General features: G+C 37.7%; 1 protein-coding gene across 1 annotated transcript in view; it reads right to left on the minus strand.

The window, feature by feature from the left end:
* plpp3 (phospholipid phosphatase 3) overlaps positions 1-8374 on the minus strand; it is a 133367-nt gene extending 124993 nt beyond the window's left edge. The window contains exon 1 of the mRNA XM_073062951.1: positions 7858-8374. Coding sequence (XP_072919052.1) covers positions 7858-7984 — 127 coding nt within the window. The 5' untranslated portion in view covers positions 7985-8374. The remainder of the gene's footprint in view (positions 1-7857) is intronic.
* Positions 8375-16629: the final 8255 nt, after the last annotated feature.

The raw sequence follows: 16629 nt of genomic DNA on the forward strand, positions 1-16629 counted from the left end.
AATTCAATATATCTTTTTCTGGTCAAAAACAGAATATTTCAGAATAAGTTCATGTGTAAAATAAGTTTCACAAATTTAAAATAGTTTTAGTTAATCTGTGGATACTTTAGCACTCTTGATAAACAAGTACAACTCTGAAACAGTCTTCTGTCCTTATATCAGTTTCTGGAATGCTTTAGTAATTTGATATATTCAGTAATAACAACCTTAAAGAGATCCTCCTGATGACATTTCTCCATGTATAATTTCTAATAAAAATCACATGCATGTCTTAAAGTTGTTTAAGAGGTTTAGTGTAGGCATTATTTTGCTTTTACAAAGCTATTTGCCTAGAAACTGATTTTCACCCTTTTTTGTAACATTAAACATTTGTGGCTGATTGCATGAACACCCAGATTGATACCCTGCAAAAAAAAAAAATCAACATTGGCTAAAAATGTTAAAAGTAGCTGCAATGGGATTTCCTCAAAAGGAACTGCAAAAATGATTAAATTGCCCTGATTTTGATGTGCTTATCATTGGGACTAGTTTACGATCTTAAAAGGACTCTTCCCATGCAGACCAGTTGCATGAATGATTTTTATGGAGGTGAGGCATATCTTTGGGCAGGGTTGCACATTTCTGTGAGTATGTGCAAGGTGGGGCACCTTCATCCACACCCATTGAACAGCTGCACCAACCTAATGCCATGTCCCAAGTGGAACCATCCAACACGAGGAATGGATTGATCAATGAGGCAAGCATCATAACGTATAGCACTGGTCTGCATCATTTAAAAAGGCTGCAATCAGTGATTGGTGTGAAATTTTCAGTGCAAAGAAAATCACAGCTGACATAGACCATGTACCAAGCACTAATGTCAAAAAGCCAGATTTTTAAAATTGATAGAGACACAAGAGACTGCAGGTGTTGGATTTGGAGCACCACACAAAATGTTGGAGGAATTTGGTGGAGTTAGTCCAGATGAAGGGTCTCAAATGTCCATTTCCTTTTGTAGTTGCTGCCGGACCCACTGAATTCCTTCAGCATTTTGTGTGTCATTCTTTAACTAATGTATCCTTAGCAACCTCAATAAGATGAGCCCTAAGTTTTTGTTCTGTGAAATTTCAGTAAAGGTCATAGGTTGCAAACAAAAGCTCTAATTTATGTTGATTGGATGGTGTATGACTTGTAAGGTTGTTACATGTAAAACTGACGCTGGGAAAACCCCAGACACTCTGGTAATACTAAATTCATCATTTTGAAGATGGTTCCCATTTACATTGGCTTACTGGTAAATTGGTATATTATTGTCACATACTGAATTACAGTGAAAATTTGCATTGCATACTGTTCATACAGATTAATTAATTACAACAGTGTATTGAGGTGTACAGAGTAAAATAATAATAGAGTGAAGAATAGTGTAACAATTACAGGAAGAAGTGCAGTGCAGATAGACAATAAGGTGCAAGGTCATAAAGATAGATTGTGAGGTCAAGAGTCCATCTTATTGTACCAGGAATTATTCATTAGTCTTACAACAGCAAAACAGAAGCTGTCCTTGAGCCTGATGGTGTGTGCTTTCAAGCTTTTGTCATTACTGTTTTTGTACTTTTCAGCACATGCTTTTGGATCTTTTGTATCATAATGTACAGTCACTCAGTAAAAACATTTGGGGGAAGGACAACTAATAAAAGTAAAAATAACGTTTATTTGGCTTTTCTTTTCATCATTTGACTCCCGGAAACTATCCTGAAAAGGGAGAATGATAGTTACTGTAAGGGTTTCTTCACTTGGCAAACAAAATGATGTACATCCTATCCTGGAAAAGCTAATGAGCTTAACAGCACAAGTGTGCAAAACTAAGGCTACATCTACACTATGCCGGATAAATCTGTAACCAAAGCTTTTTCTCTTCGTTTTTACCCTCCGTCCACACTAAAATGGCGTTTTCGTCCCCCGAAACCGAAGCTTTTCAGAAACGCTTTCCAGGGTGGGTATTTTTTGAAAACGCTGCTCGGGCAGATCAGTGTGGATGGGGTAACTGAAGACTTTTGAAAATGCTGTCAGAAGCAGTGCGCTATTTCATTGTATTCTTGAACGCAACCTAACAATTTCAGAACAGGCGGCAATGAGACTGAAGCCAGAAGAATCAGAAATGTACTCACCAAATACTTTGACCCATAACTTACTGAATAAATAAGTATACTATACTCACTTTGCCCTGTTTTCTGTCCTTGCTCGTATGAAGGTGGTTTACCTATTTATGCAAGTACTTCTCTGACAATAGATGTGTAACAGCCTAATGTAACATTGTATGGAAATACAAGATAATACTGATGCAGACATGTTTTATACATTTAACAAGGTGCTTTATTAATGCAACAGAGTTGGTCAGTTTTTCAATGTTCGTCGTCAGCCAGGTCAATCTGTCCATGAACTCCCTGTCGGTTGCCTCCGTACGCTCCAGTATTTGTGTTTTTTTTTAAACTTTTAAGTTCTCCTGCGTGAAAGCAAACAGCTGTCCGTCATTTTAAGTTTTTCTAGTCTGTAACTACACAAATGTGCACTTTTACGGCAAGATTCGACACCAAACATGTCGCTTGTTTTCGGTAGATGTGTCCTGCGCATGCGCAGGAGGAGGAGATTTGCCGAAATCTCTGTTTCAGTATGGATAGAGATATTTTCAAAAAAAAAAGCATAGTATGGACGCCTATCGTTTTTATGCGAAACCGGCATTTTCAAAATTATCCGGTCTAGTGTGGATGTAGCCTAGTACCATGGATTAATGTAGGAGGAGCGTTTGATGGCTCTGGTCCTGCATTTGCTAGAGTTTAGAAGAAGGAAGGGGGAGATCTCATTGAAGCCTATCGAAAAATGAAAGCCCTATATAGAGTGGACATGGAAAGAATATTTCCTATAGTGAGGGAGTCTAGGACCAGAAGGCACAGAATACAAGGACTTCACATTAGAAGAAAGGAGGAATTTCTTTAGCCAGAGGGTGGTGGATCTGTGGAATTCATTGCCACAGACTGCAGTAGAGGCCAAGTGATTGGATATTTTTAAAACAGAGGTTGCTAGATTCTTAATTAGTAAGAGTAGCAGAGGTTACAGGGAAAAGACAGTAGAATGGGATTGAGAGGGATAATAAATCAGTCTTGATGAAATAGTGAAAGAGAGTTGATGGGCCAAATGGCCTAATTCTGCTCTATGTGTTATGGTCTTATGGATTGTCCTGACTGTTTCTAAATCTTTTCATTATACTCTCTATGTCAATTTCCAGATGAGTTTGTTAGTCGTCATTTATTGGAATCTACTATATTTGAAATGACTAATCGTTAATATATTTAAAGATGTTTAACTTAAGGGCATTTAAAATCTGTTAATATAAAATATCCAGTAAAGGATTTCTGAGAAATTACTTCAGCCTGAGGAAAGTTAAAAAGTAAAACGCAATCACACAAGCAAATACTTTTAAGAGAAGCTAAAGGAAAAAAAGTAAATAAGACGTTGAGGAAATGACTTGAGCCAGGTTACTTTATTTCCAAGCAACAATTACAGAATAGCATTGCCACCTGCAGTTATGGCAGTAGGAATATTTCAGTCACATAGAGAACTTGCCAAAAAGCATCATCAGCAATGTGATAAAACCTCTCTTCTATTACTCAATTTTCACCTCTCCTAACAAATTACAGTGAAATTAGACTAATAAATAGAGTAAGTAATATGTACAACTTTTGCTGTTACTACTTTGTAAGCATTCCACAGCTGGAAAGCCTTACTGTTTAACATATTCAGGGTCTTTCACATTAGGATCTAATTTATAGTCACTCCAATGTGGTATCAGTATCAGACTTGTAACAAGCACATCATGTTTGCTAGTGATTTAGTGAAAAAGTAAGAAGCTATTACTTAATAAAGAAAATAAGCATTTGACATTTCTGAACACAAGAGATTCTGCAGATGCTGGAAATCCAGAGCAACGCACACACACACACACTCAAAGTACTGGAGGAACTCAGCAGGAAAAGCAGCATCTATGGAAATGAATAAACTGTCAACATTTCAGGCCAAGACCCTTCGTCAGGAGTGGAAAAGGAGGAGAAAGATACAAGAATTTAAAGGGGGGGGGGGAGGAGGACAAGCTAGAAGGTGACAGGTGAAGCTGGGTAAGTAGAAAAGATAAAGGGCTGGAGAAGAAGGAATCTGTTAAGAGAGGAGAGTGGACCATATAGGAGAAAGGAAAGAAAGCAGACACCAAGGGATGGTGATAGGCAGAGAAGAGTTCAAAGGTCAGAATGAGGAATAGAAGAAGAGGGAAGGAGAAAAGAAAACAAAAAAGAAAGAAAAAAATTACTGGAAGGAGAAATCAATGTTCATGCGATCAGGTTGGAGGCTAACTAGACAGAAGATGAGATGTTACTCCTCCACCCTGAAAGTGGCCTTTTCATGGCAGTAGAGGCGGCCACCAAATGTCGGAATAGGAACGGGGATCAGAATTGGCCACCAGGCCACTTGCCATTTTGAGTCATCTTTACTAATATAACTGGCTTAGAAAAACAATTTTTCCTGAATTTATTACTAAGATGAACATACCTGTATTTCTCCAAAATAAAACTTCTCTTGTTAATCTGGCCTGGATTAATCCTTAGTTCTGTACAGTTGGCATATCAGATAAACTGATGTTAAGAAGTTTGTTTACTTTTTCAAGAATATTTTCCCAAAACTTCTAAATTCTCAAAATAGTTGACTGAATTCTTCTTATGAATAGGCTCTATGTTTCAATAAAACTGGGAAAAGTGACAGATAGAAAAGCTTTTCTACTGCTAATGTGACTACGGTAGTTCTGTTCAATGAGTGTAACTTGAATCTTCGAGTATGCTGCCAGCAGCCTCATACTCAATATTAGACCAATTTTCCATGTGTTTCTGCTTCTGAAGGGTCTGATGGCATCAAGCCATTGTATTGATTGGTGAAAGGAATTCCCATTATGCATGTCTGAAACCCCCAATTATGGAATAGCTTTACGTGCAAGAGTTTAATATTTAGATACTGTACAAGTACAACGTCAACATCTGAATAAATGTCTCCAGCTTCTGATATTGTGTTTGTCAGAATAATTGTTTGTTTTGAATAAGCCATTTGTAGAGATTGATAGCATTTGTTTAATGACTATTTAAGCACCTTAATTGAAACAACATGTGGCAACTATCTATCTGTTCAGTGACTGATACTCCATAGAAGGACACTATTCAAAAATCCTCATCAGGACTTTTCACAGTGGGAATACAATGGGAGAAAAATAAAAGAAAGCTTCCTTAAAAAACCCAATATCTAACAGTTTTAGGAATCAGCTAAACAATGCTATTAAATAGCTTAGAAGATATACTGGCCCTTTCAGTTGGTCTGCAGGTAATTTGCAGCACTTATTTTCAATGTTCCACCCTTCCTTAAAAGAAAAATTTGTAGCATTCGGTGATAATTTTACCAATAAAATTGTCTGTGGTAGTGGTTAGAATCTTCACCTTTTATCATGAACAAGCCGGCTTGTTAAAAATCATATACTTCATCAATTATTAAGAAACAAAAGTTTCTAGCTCCATCTATGTAAAATTAACTCCAAAATTAACTATTATGTTCCATGCTATCAAACAAAACAAAGGCAAAAAGAAAATATTTTGACATATTCACAAAAGAGAATCTGTTCATTTCAAGAATTACAAATTCTTTGGTGGATCTGGGCCATTTATCTAAATGATATAATTCATTAGAAATACTAGATGTACTTGTGCACTTGTCAATTTCTCCCTCTATCTGTGCATGTGAATACACATCACCCACTCACCCCCCCCCCCAACCAACAAGAAAACTGTTATTGACAACTGTTAATCGGTAAATTATTTAAAAGGCTTACTTCTATTTAGTTTTGAACAACAAGGACTTCACCACACAAAACCATGTAAATAAACATGTTATTCTGGTCACTGATCATATCTGCCACCTCAGTAAGGGCGGTTTAGAAATGGAGGTTTATGGTTCTCAAATCAGAAGTTATTATTAATTACAAACAAGAGAAAATCTGCGGATGCTGGAAATTACTCTTTTCCATAGATGCTGCCAGACCTGAGTTCCTCCAGTATTTTATGTATTAACAGTTATTATTCATCACCAGCTTAATTAGTTGAAATAAAACAACAAGTTCTGCAACAACTTTTAGTTAAAAAAATTTGGTTGACACATACAAAGAAAATCCTGTGGTGTTTTCATGATCGTGAATTGCACATGCTCTTGATCGAAGCATATGAACAAATTTCTAATATATTTTCATTTAATAGAACTCACCCATCATAGTTTCATTGGCTTTATTATTTAATTACAGTACATGGCTTTATCATAATTGTATTAGTACAAATGGAAATTACCCAATACTAATTCTCCTACATTCCCTTGACTTACTGTCTGCAAAAGTAAACACAACTCTGGGCTTTTTACAATCTCTGCATGTAATGAAACATATTGTCTCTAAATACTGTCAAAACACAGACTAGTGATGGTACCCTCCAGGCCTCTGTTTACATTAGAACTATAATGGAATCCCATCACTATGCAACAAGAGTTTGCGGCTCCTGTAAGTTATTTACACCAGATCCATAGTAGAATGGCTATTCATTGAAATGTACTTCAGAATATAAATTTGTACACCATCAGCTTATTTTTATTCATTCATTATCACCCTAAGACGACTTTGCTGGTAAGTAGAGACATATCCCAAAGTTTGTGTTGGGAGTTATCAGCACATTCTATGTTGCATTGCATTTAAAAGTTCAAACATGGATACACATTTTCAACAGGCCTATCTGCTAAAAACTGTGCAATCCTAATATCTAAGTTTCCTTGGAGACTCAATTTGCAGACTAAAATGCATAGTTATTGCCAAGTGTACAATCACTTTTCTCTCCTGAGCTTGAAACAGATGCAGGCAGTTTATAGAGCCAAATATTGTCAGGTAAATTTCATCTTAAAATTTTCATCATGGCCTCTTACTGGAGTCCTAACCTTGATTTAACCCACAAAAAAGTTCCAGATTCATGTAAAATGTCTAATTTTCCTTAAACAAAATGATTAGAGCTCAGCAGAATGTAACGTCATGCTATACTAAAAGCTTGTGATCATCGTTTGACGATCACATTAAACTACAGGTAATCCACGTAAAAGTAAAGCAATAATACTAATGTTACTTTATGAACTGATGTCCTACTTCGAAAGGGTTAAATAGGACAGGAAGGGCATTAATGGTTAAAGAGCATTCCCATCTAACCTTTTCCTCCTATCTCGTATCTACGCAAGTCGTAAATATGGTGCATGAATATGCAATAAAACGAGGTCAAATCTGTTTTTGCGGCCACTCACGTTTAAACGTTGCGTGGGTCTGACCATCGCACAGATGATATACTATTAGCAGGTCTCTGCAGAAGCTCCTCCATTCACCTCACCCACACTTCGCGAGGAAACACTATTTCAACCAATATTGTTCTAAAATTATACCTTTTCTTTCAAGATTACTTTGACTCTTACAGTTCCACTGAAGTCAATGATTTGTTGGTGAAGTTTCAGCCAATGTGTAAAAGCATGTATTTAACTCTAGTCAGTTGTGATTATTTCCACGAGACATTTAAGCTTAGCTTGTTACAAAAGACAGAATAAATTGGGTCATTCATCATTTTTCAAAGATGAATTAAAGCTAGATTCTTTTGAATTGATTTACAGCAATATTTCAAGAACAGTGGCAACACCTACTGCCTGCCCCTGACAATGTGTAAACACAACGTAGCATGGATTACTACTAGCAATATAGTGGCTTCTAAATGTACTCACCAAGAAATAAGCAAAAGAGATCCAAGCAGATTAACATGACTTTTTTGTGGTCCTTATTATTCAAAGTTGAAGTCCCACCATTTCTGTTGTCGGCAGGCATTGCTTTGTCGTATTTGTAGCTCTGCATGTGTGGAATTGTTGTAAAATCCGTTGCCGAAATGTTAAAATAACTTCTTCAGTCTCTCGCCTGCGTTATTCCTGTCGGATTTTCCGCCTTTTCCTTAAGTTCGTATATTTGTTTGAACACAAAATGTTCGTCCCAAAAGGAGAGCGTGTTGCTTATGGAAGTCGCAAATTAAGAAACTTTTGGAAGTAACAAATTTATGGTTCTCTTTTGAATCTGCGGAATGAATGAATGGAGAGGCTTCACTCTGAAAAGAAAACAATCCCTTAGCGAACACAATGCAGCCCGCCACTGGTGTGATGAATGCGGACCCTTTCTTTAGAGTGTTTGCAAAAGCTTTGGGCTCCTGTTTTATTCCTGAACTGCTCTTCAACGTAACCCACTTGGATCAGTTGCCACTCAGTCTCAGCCCCCTTCCTGATGATGATTTCCTACAGCCCTCTGTCAGTCAGGCTTCGAGCGCCCCTACTGCTCACAGAGAAGACAGACTTCTATTCAGGACTATTAGAAAATTTATTCTGAATATATGCATATGCAGGAAACTCCATTTCTAAGTTCAAATCTCAACAAGATTTAAATGTTCATAATGTTTTTTTCAACGAGGATTATATGATTAACTTATAGAAGTATTAAAAGTCATCAGGATGCAGTGAACTAGAACTAGGGTGAACAAGTTTAAGATAAGATGGAAGAATTTTAAAGCAGATTTGAAGGCTAAGCTTTTTTGCATTGTCGTGAATATCTGGTATGAGCTGAGAGGAGCTGGTGGAAGCAGACAATTACAATGTTTAAAAGGCAATTGAATAGGTAATTGGATGAAAATGAATAGATGGATACAGACTAATTACAGGCAGAGATTAGTGAAGAAATATATTGGTATTATAAAATAGATGTAGCTTTACATCACATGCCCAAAGAATTTCATATATTAGATTGATTCAGGATTTACTTATGCATCATAGACAAGAAAAAATCTGCAGGTGCTGGAAATCCGAGTAATGCACTCAAAATGCTGGAGGAACTCAGCAGGCCAGGCAGCATCTATTGAAAAAAAAAGTGGATGCTGCCTGACCTGCTGAGTTCCTCCAGCATTTTGTGTGTGTTGCTTTATTTATGCATGTTTTATCAATTACTTACACCATTTTGTTCACCAAGTCTTTTCACGATTAACTTCTTGGTTCTATCTCACATACTAAACTCACACAAGATACATTAAAAACGTAAGTACAAGTAGGTCATTTGGCTCCGTAAATCTACTCCGCTACTCAAAATCGTGCTTACCTTGAATACTTTTTTAAATGATAATCCGTTCAGATTGGCAACAACATCTCCTCCACAATCTCCATCAGCACAAATGCATCACACGGCTGTGTGCTTAGCCCCCTTCTCTGCTTACTTTACACTTCTGACTGTGTGGCTAAGCACAGCTCCAATGCCATATTTAAATTTGCTGATGACACCACTGTTATTGGCTGAATCAAAGGTGGTGATGAATTAGCATATAGGAGGGAGTTTGAAAATCTGGCTGAGTGGTGCCACAACAACCTCTCACTCATTGTCAGCTAGATTATTGACTTCCAGAAGGAAACCAAAGGTCCAGGAGCCAGACATCATTGCGGGATCAGAGGTGGAGAAGATCAGCAACTTTAAATTCTTTGGTATTACCATTTCATAAGATCTGTCATGGGCCCAGCACATAAGTGCCATTATAAAGAAAGCACAGCAGTGTCTCTAATTTCTTAGACATTTTTCAAAGATTTAGCATCTAAAATTTTGACAAACTTCTACAGATGTGTGGTGGAGAGTATATTGACTGGTTGCATCACGGCCTGATATGAAAACACCAATGTCCCTGAACGGAAAAGCCTTCAAAAGCCCAGACCATCACAGATAAAGACTTCCCCACCTTTGAGCACATATACACAGGCAGCTGTCACAGGAAAGCAGCATCCTTCATCAAGGACCCCCGCCATCCAGGGCATGATCTCTTCTCGCTACTGCCATTAGGAAGAAGGTACAGGAGTCTCAGGACCCATGATACCAGGTTCAGGAACACTTAATACTGCTCAACCATTGGGCTTTTGAATCAGAGGGGATAACTTCACTCACCCATCACTGAAATGTTCCCACAATCTATGGACTCATTTTCAAGGACTTTTCATCTCATGTTCTTGATATTTATTATTTTTTAATTATTAGTATTTTCCCTTTGTACTTGCAAGGTTTGTTGTCTTTTGTATGTTGATTGTTTGTCCATCCTGTTGGGGGCAGCCTTTAATTGATTCTATTGTGTTTCGTGTATTTACTGTGAATGCCTGCAAGAAAATTAATCTGAGGTTTGTATATGGTGACATATATGTACTTTAATAATAAATTTAGTTCAAACTTTTACTTTGAAATTACCAGTTCTCAGTTCAAAATCTACTGATCTATATCCAAGAATCACATCCTGCTGTGGTAAAGATTTCCAAACATTCACGTCTTGAAATTAAGAAATCCCTCCTCATCTTCACTCTTAAATGACTGCCCCTTATCCTGAATGGTAGGCCCTAGATCAAAATTCTACAACCAGATTAAACTCCCTCACTGCACAAACCATATCAAAATTTTAAAAGAGACTGCTTCTCAGGTCTTCTAAATTCTAGTGACTATAGGGTATTCTCACTCCAACTGTTCCTATAGGACAGTGCTCTCATTCAAGAATCAATCCATGCTGCAACTCCTCCAAAGCAAATACATCTACCCTTGTGTCACTGTTACGTTCCCACCAAAACCATGAACAATTTCAGCATTCCAACATTCTTGCAGTGAAGTTTGCAGTGCATTTGCCATCCTAAGTTGTCGCTCTTTCTGCAGTACTTACTTCTTAATGTCAACAGTACACATTTATTAAGTTTATTAACTTTCCCATTTAAAATATATTGTTCTTCTGTTCTTCCTTATAAAGCCTCACATTTTCCTACATAATTTCCATATGGCTTCTTACTTGCTGACTTAAACTATATTCACACCACGTTTGCACACACCTGCAAATTAGGAGCAGGAGTATGGCACTCATTCCTTGAAGCTTGCAAACTCATTTAATGAGTTTATGGTTCATCTGAACTTGTGCTCAATCTCATTCTACTCAGGGAACATCGGAAGATTTGGGCGAGCACTACCTGTAAAAATAAAATGGAATTCCTAGACTTGAAAAGCATTTTATGTTTCATGTTGCTTTTTGAAAAAAATTACTTCAGGTTGGTTTGTTGTCACCATTGGCTGAGAAGAAACACACATTAGTAAGTGACAGTACCTTGCATAAAAATAAAATCCTGGTGCTTTAGAGGATAGATTAAAGATAGATAGCAAATAAGAAAACTGAAATGGAGTGCAAATAAAAAGAGAAAAAATTTAGTAAATTTTAAAAAAATAGGAAAGAAAGTGATGAACTGGAAGAATGTAAAGAAAACTTCCAGGGAAAGTTCTAGAGTAACAGGAGACCAGCTATCAGTAGTGGAGAGAATGGAGCTAGAAATGTATTGGTAACCTAACACAGTATGTTTATTGACATTGAACATTCAACCTTACACAAAAGGATTCAAAATAGTATCAATGTACTACCTTGATGTATCCAGAAATGTTCTAGGGTTTTAGTAATTTTATTCCTCATCTTCTCATAGTCTCCATTCCAAAAAGACTCTTCTTGCACTTCAACAATTGTGAAAATGAAAACTACAAACACACTAAGATTATGAACATATATTTGGTTCCATTGTAGAAACAAAGATTACATTGGAGTTGGAATTGGTTTATTATTGTTACATGTACTAAGATACAGTGAAAAGCTTGTCCTGCATAGTGTTCAGACAGCTCAAATCATTATACTAGGCAAATTTCTAGTTTTCTTAGTAAAATATGCCAAGAAGTTCAAATTGTAAGTTTTCTAACTGGCATATATGACCATTACAGCTATGGCTTAAACGTTGACAGAAGAGCTTAATTCCAGGTATTAGGGGTATTTTAATTAAAACCAATGTCTAGAGCTTTCTAGCTAAAGTTTGACAAAAACAAAAGACAGGAGGTCCAAGAATATAATTTTTCACCATTTTCTTAAGTGCAATTTCAGAGGGGGAATAAGTTACAAAGATTTCAAAGAATTTAATATCAAAGAATTATAAATTATACAGCCTTGAGATTTGTTTGCTTACAGGTGGCCACATAGCAAGAAACCCAAAAGAACTGAACTTTAAAAATAAATAAAGACCAACACCTAATGTACAGAAAAAGGGGGGGAAACACTAATCATCCAAACAATGGAAGCAAGCAACAATATTTCGAACCAAAATGAGCCCTCAGATCCGAACCCCAGAGCAGCCCAGAATAGGCCCAAGCATTGCTTTCAGTCCATCATATTAACAAGCACAGAGCACAGCAGCCAGATGCAGTCTATATATATATATATATGTATACACATAGAGAGAGAGAGAGGTGGGGGGAGGGGGGGAGAGAGAGAGAGAGATTTTGACAGTGGGAGAGCAAGCTAAACCGGCTTTTGCCTCTGATCCCGACACCCTGTCTTACCAGTATATTGTTTAAATTGTCCAATTGCTGCCTGTCCAGTAATGCTCACATCCTGTGAATGAATAAAGTATTTTGATGTTGCACCCTTCATGGCACATTGATGGTGCATATAATTAATTCAGTATACATGCAAGGGCTGCCAAGGAAATAAAGTAAGGAAATTTATTGTGATCTTAGATAAAACTCCTCTAGGTCATTAATGCAAATCACTATTTTTCAAGTGATTTACAGTACATGATTTTTTTTTGGTTCTGTTTTCCTCCTTTTCTCTCAAAATATTTGTTGTCACTCCAGGATTCAGGTTTCCCCCGCCTTCACCACTGTAACACATACAGATTGTAAGGAATTATGTCTTCATTTATACCAGGTGCTTCCTTCCCATCAACTCTGAGCTTTACTTCCCTCTATCGCAGCATACAAGTTTTCGATTTCATCTTTGATTTCCTCCCGGGATACACCTAACCCAGTGAGAGTGACTTCTTGCAATGATATATCAGCACATGTAAACTGTCCTCCACAGAAACAGATTACTCCACACTCATCACTTCACAGGCCTATACCGTCTCTAGGCTTTAAACTCTGGTATTACCTCTTTCTCTAAACTTTTCCAGAAAATATTTGTTGAACTATTCTTTCACTCACTGTAATAGTTTTATTTCCATTTCTTTCTGACCAGCCTTGGCACAGCGGCAGTGCTCATCTCTGGAGTAAGAAACTTGCAGGTTCAGCTTCTACAGCAGAGATGAATGCATCGTCCAAGCTGACACTTCAGTATAACCAAGGGAATATTACAGAATTGGTGATGTTAATTCTCAGCTGCTTTCTCAGGTAGCTGCAAAAGGTTCTATTATATTAACTAGGGTAGTTCTATTTTTTGCCCCGACAATATTCATCACTCAACTAATATAACTGTTGTTATTCTGTTGCTACATATAGGATGACGCTGTGTGTTTCTTTAATTTAGAACTATGACTGCACCTTAGTAAGTACCTAGTTGGGTGTAAAGCTCAACTTCCTTAGGAAGAATCTTGGATCTGACAAAATTGATACATAAATGATACTTTGTTTCTTCTCTCCTGTTCAGTATCTAGCTTTACCTCCATCTTCTAAGATAGCTTCCTTTCTATTTATGTAAATGAAATAAAACTGCATGAATTTCATGAAACAACAAGAGAAATGCTGGAAGAACTCAGCCAGCCAAACAGATTCTGTAAGAAGAGAAGCAGGTAACATTTTGGGTCAAAGGCTCTTCACCAGAACCAATAATAAGGAAAAAAGAGCAAACACGAGGAAATCTGCAGATGCTGGAAATTTAAACAACAACACACAAAATGCTGGTGGAACACAGCAGGCCAGGCAGCATCTATAGGAGAAGCACTGTCGACGTTTCAGGCCGAGACCCTTCCTGACGAAACGTTGACAGTGCTTCTCCTATAGATGCTGCCTGGCCTGCTGTGTTCCACCAGCATTTTGTGTGTGTTGTTATAAGGAAAAACGAGTTGGCCTAAGTAATAGAGAATATGGGGAAGGACAATGGGTGGAACATAGGGAATGTCACAGTGTGAAATGAGGGACAAACATTCATCAATAATACAATAAAATGTGGTCGTCTCTAAATTGGGGAAACCATATACTGGAATGACTGCTTTGCTGACCACCTGTCTGTTAGACTTTCAGTCTAACCTGTTTGTGGCCTCCCACACTCTTACCCAAGATCCAACATAACCTCAAGTATAACAGCTGAGCATTTGTATGGACATATTGCAGCCTGCAGGGATCAGTAATGAATTTAGGGTTAGGGTTTGTTTTCTTTGTCAGAACAATTGAGTCTATTGCTGAGAAGCAAGCAATGAGTGGTCGAGTACTTAGAAACATAGAGACATAGAAAACCTACAGCACAATACAGGCCCTTCAGCCCACAATGCTGTGCTGAACATGTCCTTACCTTAGAAATTACCTAGGGTTACCCATAGCCCTCTATTTTTCTAAGGTCCATGTACCTCTCCAGGAGCCTCTTAAAAGTCTATCCGCCTCCACCACTGGCGCCGGCAGCCCATTCCATGCACTCTTCACTCTCTGTGTAAAAAAACTTACCCCTGACATCCCCTCTGTACTTACTTCCAAGCACCTTAAAACTGTGCCCTCTCATGTTAGCCATTTCAGCCCTGGGAAAAAGTCCCTGACTAGCCACATGATCAATGCCTCTCACCATCTTGTACACCTCTATCAGGTCACCTCTCATCCTCCGTCACTCCAAAGAGAAAAGGCAAAGTTCACTCAACCAGTTCTGGTAAGGCATGCTCCCCAATCCAGGCAACATCCTCGTAAATCTCCTCTGCACCCTTCCAAGAAAAGCTTCACTTGTTCTGCAAATCATCCATGAAGCCCATTAATGACCTTTCACATCATTGCCAGGTATGTAAACTCTAGCCACAGGATGGTCAAATGAACAAAACAGCGACTGTAAGTATTTTCCGGAGGAAGGAGAAGCATTCTTGAATTCCAACCCCACAGAATCTACAGCTCTTGGTTATATAGAATCATTGCATTTTGCAGCTGCCTACCATGGCTCATTTGAATGGATGTGACACTTTGTATCCAAATAAACCCGGTCTTCATTGATTTTTTGCGTGGGTCCCAGCTATATATCAATGACTTGAATTAGCGAACTAAGTATAACTCTAAGCCTACGCATAGCAGAACACTGGATTACAAGTTGTGAACAGGATGCAAGAAGATTCAAGGTGACATATACAAGTTAAGCAAGTAGACAAATATATGACTTATTTGGGTCGAAATATCGAATACCAGAAGATATGGTCTTAAGGTGAGAGTGAGAGAGTTTAAAGAGATGTGAGATGCAAGTTTTGTTTTAACACAGAATGGTTAAGTACATGGAACCCACTACCAGTGGAGTTGGTAGAAGCAGATATGATAGCAATATTAAAGCATTTAGATAGACATGTGAACAGGCAGGAAACAGAGGTAACAGACCATGGGCAGACAAATGGAATGAGTTGACTGGCATCATGGTGGGCCAAAGATCCTGTTCCTCTGGCATACTGTTCTGTGTTCTACATTTCATGTTCTCACCTTAATCAGCACAAAATGTGCACAAAGTCATCACTTGTTCCTGACGAGGAAAAGTAGGCACAAATGTAATATGAATGAGAAATAAACAAATAATCAACACTCTAAAAAATAAATTTCAATTCTGAAATTTAAACTTACAGAAAACAAAATCAAAGTAAATTCATTGTGAATTTATATTAATAATTTCAATTGCTTAAAGAAACAATAATTCTTAGAAAATAAATATGAAAAAATCTCATTAATAATCCTTATTCTGCTGAATAATTTCGGCTCCATGGGGTAAGGTTCATCAATTACCATGAGATAATGGAGTACCCTTAAAAGGTTTCTATATTATACTATAACTAATTTTCTATCCCTTACACCAAAATAACAATAAGGCAATGAGGTCTGACATCAGAGAGTCTGGAGTTCGCCTAGAGTTTGGGGGCCCATCAATGGTGAATCCTTGGGTCAATACCAAAGACTGAAGCCCAAGGGTCAATTGGAAATCAGAAGTTGAGGCCTGAATGACGAGAGCCTGGGTCTGTGAGTCCATTGGGGAAGTCAGAGGCCCAATAGCTGTGAGCCTGTAAATTCACTGGAGGCAAGAGACCGTGAGCTGGCCAGACCTGGGATTGGAATGGGTGTGTGAGAGGGAGGAAAGGAATATGCTTTGCTGTTGTTGTTGTTGTTGTTGTTGTTGTTGCTGCTTGTGTGGTGCTTCTGAATATTGTGGGAATGCTATGTTGGTGACGGAATATGCACAACACTTGACTAACCACAGCACGTCCTTAGGTTGTGTTGGTGGTTGACACATTTCACTGTATGTTTTGATGAAAGTAAGCTAAATAAATGAAGTAAAATCTGAAAAAAATCACTACTGGAAGCAATTGAGAATCCACAAACCAAATTTATATTAGAGCAATTTTCAGGAATCGTCTTGATCACCACACAAGATTGATACCCTGTAGTCAAATTCAATGTATAATTAAAAACAACAAATATTTATC

Source organism: Hemitrygon akajei, chromosome 12 (assembly GCF_048418815.1).
Source record: "Hemitrygon akajei chromosome 12, sHemAka1.3, whole genome shotgun sequence".
NCBI classification, from domain to species: Eukaryota; Metazoa; Chordata; class Chondrichthyes; order Myliobatiformes; family Dasyatidae; genus Hemitrygon; species Hemitrygon akajei.